At 31.9% G+C, this 10,950-nt stretch overlaps 2 protein-coding genes across 8 annotated transcripts; one reads left to right on the top strand and one right to left on the bottom strand.

Annotated features, from left to right (window-relative positions):
- Nucleotides 1-731: 731 nt before the first annotated feature.
- On the bottom strand, nucleotides 732-4,350 carry LOC114380148 (cytochrome b5 domain-containing protein RLF-like). Of its 5 annotated transcripts, none has more exons than XM_028339088.1 (6): nucleotides 3,913-4,350; nucleotides 3,754-3,827; nucleotides 3,300-3,651; nucleotides 2,003-2,137; nucleotides 1,814-1,864; nucleotides 732-1,076 (listed from the first exon to the last, which is right to left on the bottom strand). In XM_028339088.1, exons 2-6 carry the CDS (start codon nucleotides 3,784-3,786, stop codon nucleotides 1,000-1,002), a joined length of 648 nt encoding a protein of 215 aa, XP_028194889.1. In that variant the 5' UTR covers nucleotides 3,787-3,827; nucleotides 3,913-4,350; the 3' UTR covers nucleotides 732-999. The 5 variants fall into 5 exon arrangements, with proteins under 5 accessions (XP_028194889.1, XP_028194892.1, XP_028194890.1 ...); XM_028339091.1 differs by having other exon boundaries at nucleotides 3,300-3,531; nucleotides 3,913-4,284; XM_028339089.1 differs by having other exon boundaries at nucleotides 3,300-3,552; nucleotides 3,913-4,284.
- A 659-nt stretch (nucleotides 4,351-5,009) lies between these two features.
- On the top strand, nucleotides 5,010-10,790 carry LOC114378245 (cycloartenol-C-24-methyltransferase-like). 3 transcript variants are annotated; one of them, XM_028336805.1, is made up of 14 exons: nucleotides 5,010-5,086; nucleotides 5,508-5,616; nucleotides 5,868-5,934; nucleotides 6,867-6,940; nucleotides 7,032-7,116; nucleotides 7,200-7,255; nucleotides 8,625-8,679; nucleotides 8,861-8,908; nucleotides 9,151-9,234; nucleotides 9,482-9,598; nucleotides 9,701-9,784; nucleotides 9,905-10,030; nucleotides 10,163-10,260; nucleotides 10,538-10,790. In XM_028336805.1, exons 2-14 carry the CDS (start codon nucleotides 5,552-5,554, stop codon nucleotides 10,599-10,601), a joined length of 1,023 nt encoding a protein of 340 aa, XP_028192606.1. In that variant the 5' UTR covers nucleotides 5,010-5,086; nucleotides 5,508-5,551; the 3' UTR covers nucleotides 10,602-10,790. The 3 variants fall into 3 exon arrangements, with proteins under 3 accessions (XP_028192606.1, XP_028192608.1, XP_028192607.1); XM_028336807.1 differs by lacking the exon at nucleotides 8,861-8,908; XM_028336806.1 differs by lacking the exon at nucleotides 5,010-5,086 and having other exon boundaries at nucleotides 5,135-5,616.
- The last annotated feature ends 160 nt before the right edge of the window (nucleotides 10,791-10,950 follow it).

A 10,950-nucleotide genomic window follows, 5' to 3' on the forward strand; every position in this document is an offset into this window, starting at 1 on the left:
GTCACAGACTCTTGCATGTTGCAACACCTCATTGTCAAACAAATGCCTAGAACCAGCCCAACAAAGTATGAATATTCTGAATACATTGTGTTATTTGCCACTTTGCAAGCAAGCCTGCTTACGCTCGTGTGAGACACTAACACTACTTACCTCCAGTATAAACTTTCAGTGTAAATACAGAACTCTAAAGATCTGTTTGATTCTCTTTCTCACTTCCTTAATTCTAAAAACTATTTTTAAAAATAATTCCACACTACTCAACAATCAATGTTTATTAATTTTTAAAAATTGTTTCCAAAACAAGTGTCTTGAGAACTAAAAAATAAGCAGAAACAACTGAAAAATATTCTCATTTTTTTTACATTCTTATTCAATCTCCCTCAATTTCACATTCTGCTTTATCCCTTGCACCACCCTCTGTGAAACCTTGTTTAGTTACATTTTGAAAACTAATAACAGTTTTGAAAATAGAAATCAAACATCTTCACATCAAATTTTCCCCGTGCCTGATTATTTTTCCTTATAAGTAATCAAAAGGGAAATAGCTGACACTTCCAGGGGTTTGTTTTAAGCAGCTCATGTTTCATTAGCCGTCATGACCCATCTAAATCTTGATGTTATTCGTTAGCATAGGTGTGAGTGAGTCTCACCTTTACCATCCGAAAGCAACTCAGCGCCATGAATGGTGATATATGCTACAGTTTCCTTTATCTAAAATATTGGCAATAAAATCATCCAAAAAAATAAAATGGCAATGCATCACACAGAGAATTGTTACATTGTTAATCCAAATTTCTAGTTTACAAGATAACTGTACTCATCCATAATTGTAGAACAAACTCCCATTGAGATCTTTAAACAGAAACGTGTATACCTACAGAATTTATTCCTCCTTGCTTGATGGCCCCTGGTCAGTAAATAGAGAGGGCCCATGAAGAGGTATAACGGATTGGAGCCAAGGGTATCTTCATGTGTTTATGCATTATTAGAATGAAATCTTCACTGACCTTCATCTAAGGTACCCACAAAGCATTTTTCCAATAAGAATTCAGCATTAACCCAAGCATGGTATTTATCTGATTCAAGAATTAAGGAAAAGGACGGAAGTAAACCTAACAAAATAGAAACTTGCATGTTGGGGAACAAATGAACATGTTAGGGCACCTACGCTGCAACTTGAATCATAGGCATATGGCATATGTATGAACTATGAACAAACAAATAGGAATAACCAGCATAAAATAGGAATAACCAACATAGTCCCCTTTGCAAGTACTTAGAAACCTATTTAGAACTTACTTGAGAATGATATATACAAAACACTTAAAACCCCAATGTTGCTATGACATGTCATGCATAAAAATCCTGGTTTATTTTATATACTATCTCAATACCCAAATATCTTATAAATGGGATTCTAAGCATTTAGGAAATTAAGATCTCCACCTGTTCTTACCAAACACCTCTTAAGTAGGTAGATTTATTTCTAGGAAGAGAAGTTATGCAAGCTCCAAATACAGATAATATAAACTCCGCGCATAACTTGAATTCCTCATATAGAACATAGCTAAGATATAAGAAAACGTGTTAGAAACCTATAAATTCATTATCAACCGTAACATTTCCCATGTTAGAAACATTTATCAAGGTTGACTAGCATGCTCAGAGCAATGCATACACAGAAAACTGTTCATAGAGAAATATCGATGTCTGAATGAGAGAAGAAAGTGAAATCTACCCAATGGAAGCATTAAATTAAAACAGACAGAAAATGAAGGATGCTCACAATCTTACTAAATCACAAAAGGGATACTGAATAAAGATGTGCAATCTTTTCCCACCGCCTTCATCAACATATCAACACCTGCCAGATTTTTTTAATTTTGTAATATGATTTTTTTTAATATTAGCATTTTTCTTAAGAATTTTTAATTTTAATGAAACCAGTAATTGGAATTATAAAAGCTACGTGTGAACTTGTAGATTGAGTTGATAGCTGTACCTCCAGGGTGAAACTTCATGTATGGAGATATATTATAAACACGGCCTTTTAATACAGTCCACATTTGGCCCTCTGTCTGGTGTTTTCTAACTTCATCCATAGAAATAAGTCTCTTGTTTGACTGCCCTTTCAGACCTGGAACAAGACAGATAAGAATCTTATCATAAAATTGACACATTGCATCACCTCTCATTCTTAAAAGGAGTAACGCCAAACAAATAAATAACTAATTTATAAGTTTAAAAGCAGTGGCAACCAAAAATTTAATATAAATATAATATTTGCCAATGGCATCTTTTACAAGTTAAATGATAAAAACACCTAGGAATAGGATTGCAAGTAATAATCTCTTATAAATGCATATACATGTGGTCTGCTTGCTTTTAGTCCAACAACAGAGTTCAGTATAGTAAGGAATTACTGCCAGTGTTGCCAAGATCACTGGTTAAATTGTGAAATCCCACGATTTTTATGATCTCATGGCCTTCTCCCAAGCTGGATAATGCATGAAGTTGTTTCTCAGTGGGATTGGACAATTTTCCCGATCCTGCTAGTTGGGTTTTCTGGATCGGGTTGCACAACCCGGTTCACCCAAATGCATTTGTTTACCCATTTTTGCCCTAACTAAGAGATTCTTCATTTATTCTCAGACCTATTCTCATATATGAGCCACACTCAGCCCACCCCCATTCTCTCTCCCTCTTCGAACATCTCTCATTCTCATCTCTCTCAGTTCTAATTTCTGAATTGTGCTTGTGGCTGTGCTTCAGTGCTTGTGCACGTGACTGATCCTGAACATTTCTCCCTCTTGTCTATCTCAAGTCTCAACCCTCTCTACTGTTAGTGCTGTGCCTTGGTGATTCTTCCTATTTTAGTGGCTTGTTTGGTGATGCTCTATAAAGCACTGATGATTTAGTTTGCTTCAAGTATCCGTATTTGATATGTGTCAGACCCCAATACTCTAGGTCTTGGATGTTTCACCGATACATATCAGTGAAGCTGCCTTCAACCAGGCCTTTAAAAGAAGAAGTTATGAAGCTTATATAATAGATATTACAAAGTAGAGAATTGGGACCGCAAGTGCACTAAAACTAACAGCAAATTTTATGAAGCTTATTTTCAATTATCAACTATAAAAATCAACCACAAGCAAGTTTGGATAAGCTTATCCAGAAGCTCTTAATTCTTTAATATGTATTTCTCTTACAAAGCTCTAAGAAATTGGAAGAAATTTTGAAAAATGAACCAACAAAGATAATGATTGAAATTGCATAGTAAAAAAATTGAGTATGAGAACCTGCAAGGTCAGGATGTGTTTGGGTGAGCTTGAGCCAGTCCATTTGACTGTAGCCTTTCTCAAAAGGAACTTTGGCCCGAACCGTTGGCTTCTTAACGGAATTCTTCTGTGCCGGTGACTTTAGAGACGAAATGTTAGCCTGAGTTGGTACTAATTTTGTGGTGGATTCATTTGGCCGACTAGAAGCTGTGCTAGTTACAGTGAAAGACAAAGAACCAACGGTAGCCTCCTTCTGATTGGGTAAAGCATTATCCTGAGCAGTATTAGATGCATTTGAAGATTCTTCTTTAATGGAAATATCAGCTATATCTGAAGCAAGCTTGTTTGTTTCAACATCAACAGGTGCACTGACCTATATACACTCATGGTATCCAATTACATGCATCATCATTAACAAAATAAATATGAAGATAAAAACAAAATGGCATTTCATGCTTGCTAATGCTATGTTTACCTGACAAAATGTGAAATCATCATCAATGTCCATGGTAGAGTGTAGATATAAGATCGATTACGATTCAGCAGCAGCTGCAATTGAATTTCGTAATATAATATATGATCACAGGCAGAATCTAATTCTAGTTCTAGGCTCTAGCGAGGGATTTGTTATTACCTTCTCTCTTTCTCTCTTCTTCCTTCTACTCTCTGCCCTTGCGGATATGAAATTTCCTCAATAACCACACGAAATTAAAGCATCCATCGATTGATTCGATTTTCTGCAGAGAAGAAATCGAATTGAAACAAACACCCATCCACCCACCCCTGAGCAAGTTGAATTACGGCTTTCACCTTACACCATGGGCCGGCTTCTGTGGGCCTATAACAAAAGCCCACGTAGGTAAAGTCTTAGAGCCCAACAAATAAAAGCCCACGATAGGCCTAATGAAGGAACATCTCATCGGAGATGGTGATGGCTGATGGGTGTGGGAGATGATTCAATTCAAGCTCTGCCCCCTATCCAATGTGTGTCCGCGGTATTTATGATGATATTGAATTATTGATAGAGATTAGAGAGTCATCTGTGTCTCTTCAAAGAAACAAGAGGGCCTGTGGACCAATTCAAACCTAGTTTCATCTCTACGTATGTATGTATAATTGGAAAATGTTCCAAGATGAGTAATGTATTCAATAATATGTAGAGAGAGAATTAAAAAATATAGGTATAATAAATAGGAAAAAAAATAAAAGATATTAGTGGAGTGTATAAAATTATGAGTGATATTACTATTGACTTAGTCATTTATGATTACATTGTCCGTACGTGCAATAGTCTCACTATTATTTTTTTATATATTAAATTCTTAATAATCTGATCTTACTCTTATAGATTTATTTAATTAACAATATTATTATGTATATTTATTTTATATGTTATATAGATAAATAAATAGACTAATATAAACCTAAACACGGTCTATTGAAATAAATAGGCTTATTTTAAATTCCAAGTCCAACCTTTCTACTAAAGAAGCCAGTCAAGCCATAACTCCCACTCCTATTTAAGATCGGACATATTCAACTCCCTATTCAAGACCCGTGTTGTTTTCATAATTTGTTTTTATCATGGTCTATTGGTGTTGGTGTCCAGCCAAAGCATTAAATAGAATGTTGAAATTAAAATATCTTCAACTCCCAACTGAATTAGCGTTTAAAATTTATTAGCAAAACTATTTGTACTTTATAAATAGAGGCCTTAAAAGACCTACGAGCATTCGCACATATCATAATTAGAGAGAGAAAGAGTGGGAGAAAGCCTTAGAGAGAATTTTTTTCAAAAAAGAAAAATAGTAAGTCAATTAGTGAGGATTTTATCTGTAAATTAAAATATACATTTGCTTAGGAAAAACATATGTTGAGAGAGATCAACCTTTGAATAGTATTTTATGAGATTAATCATTAACCTTTAACTAGTGATATCCTAGATAAAAAAATACATCTTTAGTATATTGTTTTTGAGAGTAGAGAGATCCACCTGAGTGAAGTTGTATTTTCATTATTATTATTATGAAACTTTTATAGCATACAGATATATATCCAAAGTCCTAAGTGAGGTCCCGTGTTCTTCCTGCCTTATTATCAATATTTTTCTTAGTTTTCATCTCAATTACACAGAGATTTGTGCATGCTGGCATAATTTTCCAAACGATATTGCATATGCTTTCTTCATGATTCTGATGCAGTTTTGGTCTTTCTACCTTTACATCTTAGTTCCTTCTTAATTCTACGTACGTGAGGTGTTAGAAGACACAACAATGAATTTGGCAAAGGGTGTTGGCGGAAACATTGACAAATCCCAAGTTCTGTCCGCTGTTGAAAAGTATGCATATACCCTTTCTCATCATGGCATTTCTTTTTTCCTTTTTTCTTTCCTTTACTTCACACTATAGCTAGCTATATATATATATTATTCTTAACAGTGTATAACTTAGACTATTGTATTGCAACGACATGTTGGTGGCTGACTATTTCACTCTGGTATAGTGAAAGAGAATGGAAATTATATTCCCAAAATTGTTAGCTTATTTTTTGTAGGAGGACAACTGATAGTGTATTAAACTTATGATTCAGGTACGAGAAGTATCATGCTTCTTATGGAGGTCAGGAGGAGGAGAGGAAAGCTAATTATGTTGATATGGTGAGAGATATTTATACTCTCACTTCATTTAGCAACCAAATAATCGCTTGGACGAAATTGGGTGACGAAATGAATTCTTTTATTAACAAAGATGGTAACGTAAAAACTGAAAGAATAGTAACTTAAGAAAAATGAAGATTATTAATTTAAGTAAATAAACAAAAAAGTAAATTATATCTCTTTCTCTGCTAGATGCAAATACCTGCATTGCTCACATCTCTTATGTTATAATATATACATATCCTCCCTTGATATATTTGAGTATACGATACTTTACTTCATTTTTAATTTTCTATTAAAAGAATTATTACCTAAATATTCTTTACACTACCATACGTGAGAAATACAAGTGTTAAGGGTAAGGCCAATAAAAGTCCTAGCTTTAGGCCTTTGAGAAATAATTTTACTTATTAATAATATTTAAAGAAAATAATAATTATTTGTTGTTCTCTACACATTTTAATCTAAATATAATAGACTTTTTTATACATATATTAAATAAGTTAAGTGATTTAGTGGTTCTTGTGCATAGTGTTAAGGTATAGGATGTGAGTTTAAATCCCACCTTTAAGTACCCTTTTTTTTAAAAAAAATTAAACCTATATATATAACTTCATTTGTACGTATTCTCTTCCAATCAATTATGTTGTTGTCGTTTATAACATGAAAATATTTTTTCTATTTTTTTCTCTTCATTTCTTCTATTATTAAGTTTTTGAGAAAATAAATGTTACTATCCATAAAGTGTGTATCATCTCTATTTGATTTATTTCTCCAAAAGCTCATAAAATAAAAGAAATAGACAAAAATGAAAATGAAGAAGATCTATTCTCATTTATGACATGTGATTCATGTAGTCGGGGATTATCATTTCTCCATCTTAACTGTTGCTAACTTGATTATTTATGAAAATATTTCAATATGTTTTTTAGGTTAATAAATTCTATGATCTTGCTACTAGCTTTTATGAGTATGGCTGGGGGCAATCTTTCCATTTTGCACCTAGGTATCCATTTGTTGTATTTTGTACTTCAAAATTCAAGAATTTGTTGTGAACTCAACCACTCATGTATATTGTTAATTTTCTTCTAACTCAGATGGAAAGGGGAATCTGTTCGAGAAGGCATTAAAAGACACGAGCACTTCATTGCTTTACAACTTTGCCTAAAGCCTGGACAAAAGGTTTTTATGCTCGACGGAGCAAATTGATATTTGTCATGCTATATGTTACTTATAATTCATGAGTTTTACCTATTTGTTTTTAGGTTTTGGATGTTGGATGTGGAATTGGGGGACCACTTAGAGAAATATCCCGATTCAGGTGAATGGACCATAATTATTCGTTTTTGTGGTATCTTTTTCCTTAGCCTTACTTACTTTTATGTACTAGTTCATAAAATTAGTTCATAAAATCATGTATATTTCTGAGATGTTCTTTTTGCTTAAATAAATATTCTATTTACACACTACAACATTTTTTTACTTTAGACCACAACAAAAAACCTTGCTCACATGTGAAAAGATCGTTTTCTAAAGTTTAAGCCACAGTTTTTCGTCTGCGCTCTAAGTAACTGTGGTATTTACTAATCACGGTTTTTTTACTTTCCACCACGATGTAGATAAAACTTCAGCCTCAAATAAAGAAAAAGACCACACATGTTAAGATGTTTCCATACTTTCAAGGTCATGGATTTTTCAATGTGGACAAATACTATAGCCACCAATACAGTGTTTCAAATGTACATTTTTCCCCTATTGAACTTTTTCTCGAGTTCGAAGGCAATTATATCCTATATACTATGTACAGTATTGTTTTATAATGACAAAAATGCACTTTTAGTCTTTTGTGTTTATATTTTGTTTATTTTTTATCTTTTAAAAAAATCAATTTAGTTTTATGTCTTTTATGGTCATTTCCAAACATTGATTTGTCGGTTATGGGTCACACTTTTGAATCTTATTTTTTATTAATTTGATATGTAAAACTTGTGTCATTAACTTTTCTTGCATAAATATTATAAAAGTAGCCCAACTAATATTGAAAAAAAGAAAGAAAAGAAAGGGTCATAACAAATGGTGAAAAATGAGTTTCACCAATAATAGAAAAAGAATTTGATATTAGATTTTTTAATTTTTGTTACTTATTAAATTCACTTTTATGTGATTTTTATCATATTTAAAATCTTTTTTGGTTTAAACATTAGTTAGGTTTTATAATTTTTATGTATGTGAATTTAATGAGACAAGTTTTATATTTTAAAATAGTAAAAAAAAAGTTAAAATTGTGTCTTCAAATAAGGCAAATAAACATTATTTTTGAAAAATTATTTTGACTTACTTTAAAAAAATAAAAAATTAAATTAAAATTTTTAAATGAAAAAATCAAAGTAAATATAATTAAAAACATAAAGAACTTAAAGTGCATTGTAACCTTTTATAATGATAGGAAAGGAATAGGAGAGAAATGAAGCATAGTTATGCTTCTAAATTAATACAATCAGATTTATTTCCTTTTCGTTGAAATTCGCGTACCTAACAAATAGTATACATTAACTACTCGGTAGTAGTACATAATACAGTGAACTTATACCGTGTTCTACATCATGGATCCAAATGAACTGTAACATTAATATTCCAATGATACCGACTACCAAGTATGGCATAGAATGTTTATTTTGCAATTTGTGCAGCTCAACATCAATAACAGGATTGAACAATAATGAGTATCAGATAACAAGAGCAAAGGTATGTGTTATGATTTTACAAGGCATATGGATCCAACAATTTGATCTTGTCAATAATCTTATCATATATTCTTAAAATCCTAGTTCATGAATAAACTATACTAGTTTACCACATTTTATAGTTGAAAGTTTTTCTTTAAAAAAAAATTGATCGTCACTTATGAACTTTCATTGATTAATAGGAACTTAACCGTAATACTGGAGTGGACAAGACTTGCAATTTTGTCAAGGTCGACCTTCTGTAAATAAATTATTTTCCTTTTTTCCTAGGGAAGGAGACACATTTAATTATCTAACATATGTATTAGTCCAATTTTTGTAATATTGTTAGACTTTTATTTTTATGTTGCGTTGCTTTTATTTATTAATTTATCTATTTTAAGGGAGGGGTGCATTGGATATTTTGATAATGAAATGATCTGATTTAAGGTTATATGTAACAATGGCATGGTTATAATATTTAATAATGCAGGCTGACTTTATGAAGATGCCTTTCCCGGACAATAATTTTGATGCAGTATATGCAATTGAAGCCACCTGTCATGCACCAGATGTTGTATGTGACTATTTTTCGAACTTTAAATAATTTGTTTTAATTTTTTTCCTACAATCATATATATAAACCTTATGTAGTTGCACATGCACCTATAAATTGACAAATATTCTTGAACAAACATTAACGTCGTAATTCCTAACAGTATGAAATGCTTGTGTGAAAGTGTACGTGAATTTTCAAAATCTTGTCTTTAATTTAGATTATTTAAAACCTATATTTTTCTTTTCTAATGTTTAATTATGGATAGTATGCATGCTACAAAGAGATCTTTAGAGTGTTAAAGCCTGGCCAACTTTTTGCGGCATATGAATGGTGCATGACTGAAGCTTTCGATCCCAACAATGAAGAACACCAAAAGATAAAGGTATGCTAGACAGGTAGAAAGAATTTAGATTTTGACTTTATCTTTCTCTTTCCTTTGCCTCAACATGGTTTATAATTCTATAAAAATAATTCATTGGTACAGGAAGAAATTGAGGTTGGTGATGGACTTCCTGACATTAGATTGACCACAAAGTGTGTTGAAGCTCTAAAGCAAGCAGGTTTTGAGGTGAAGATCAAACTCTTATTGTTACTCTTCACTAATATTGTTCTTTGAATATTTAAAAGATAAAACAAACAACCTAATTGGCTAAGAGGGAATGTTCATTCCATTTGTGCATGCATGAAGGTAATCTGGGAGAAAGATCTTGCAGTTAATTCTCCAGTTCCTTGGTACTTTCATTTGGATGCAAGTCACTTCTCACTTAGTACCTTTCCTCTAACATCTATTGGACGATTTTTCACAAGAAGTCTGGTATTACTATTGAAACTTTGGTTAACGGTTATTTTAGTACTTTATTTATATTAAGGATTCATGGTTTTGTTTTATTACACGAAAAATATAATGATATTTTTTGTGGGTTGTGATGAATTGAAATGCTTGTAGATAAGGGCTTTAGAATTTGTTCGACTAGCTCCAAGGGGAAGTCTAAAAGTTCAAGAAATCTTACAAAGGGCAGCAGATGGACTACTTGAAGGTGGAAAGTAAGTTTTTGGTAATCCTTTATTGTCATGCTGAAATTTCTTTTAAAAAAAGTTAGAACTGGTAATAGAAGTATAAAGGAAAAATTGAAGTTGAAACTAGACTACTCTTAATTGTTAGGTAATATGTACAACCCTCATTCGTAGGGTAATATGTTCTTTACATAGTAGTACATATGAGCCCCAAACAAAATATTGATGAATTAAATGAGAGTAAGCTGTCAATGTTTTTGTGGAGGATAAGATTTTGAAACTTGACTTAGATATGTTGCCTTTTCAGGAAAGAGATTTTCACACCAATGTACTTCTTTTTGGCTCGAAAGCCTAATTTTGGTGGTCAATAAGGTGGTGCTGCAAATGAGTTATTGCAATTCAAGGAGAAAAGTTGTAAAATTTATTGCCTTCAATTAGCCTTTCCAATGTGACTTCAGTTGTTTTGAGTTTCTTTTTTTACATCTATAATTTTATATTACCAAGGCTTTATTGTACTTTTTATTCTTCATAGTTATTTTACCCCTCTTATTTGTTGGTTATTGGTGAATTTATTTGTGATTGAATTCTAATGGCGTTCAATCTTTTTTATTATAACTTAATCTTATAAAATATTTTTTTTATATGTAAAAATCTAAAACGATATTAAGAGATTTACCATAATTTAGGTATTTTGCCCAATCAAATGAGTTAGATTCATTT

Source organism: Glycine soja, chromosome 12 (genome assembly GCF_004193775.1).
Source record: "Glycine soja cultivar W05 chromosome 12, ASM419377v2, whole genome shotgun sequence".
NCBI lineage: Eukaryota > Viridiplantae > Streptophyta > Magnoliopsida > Fabales > Fabaceae > Glycine > Glycine soja.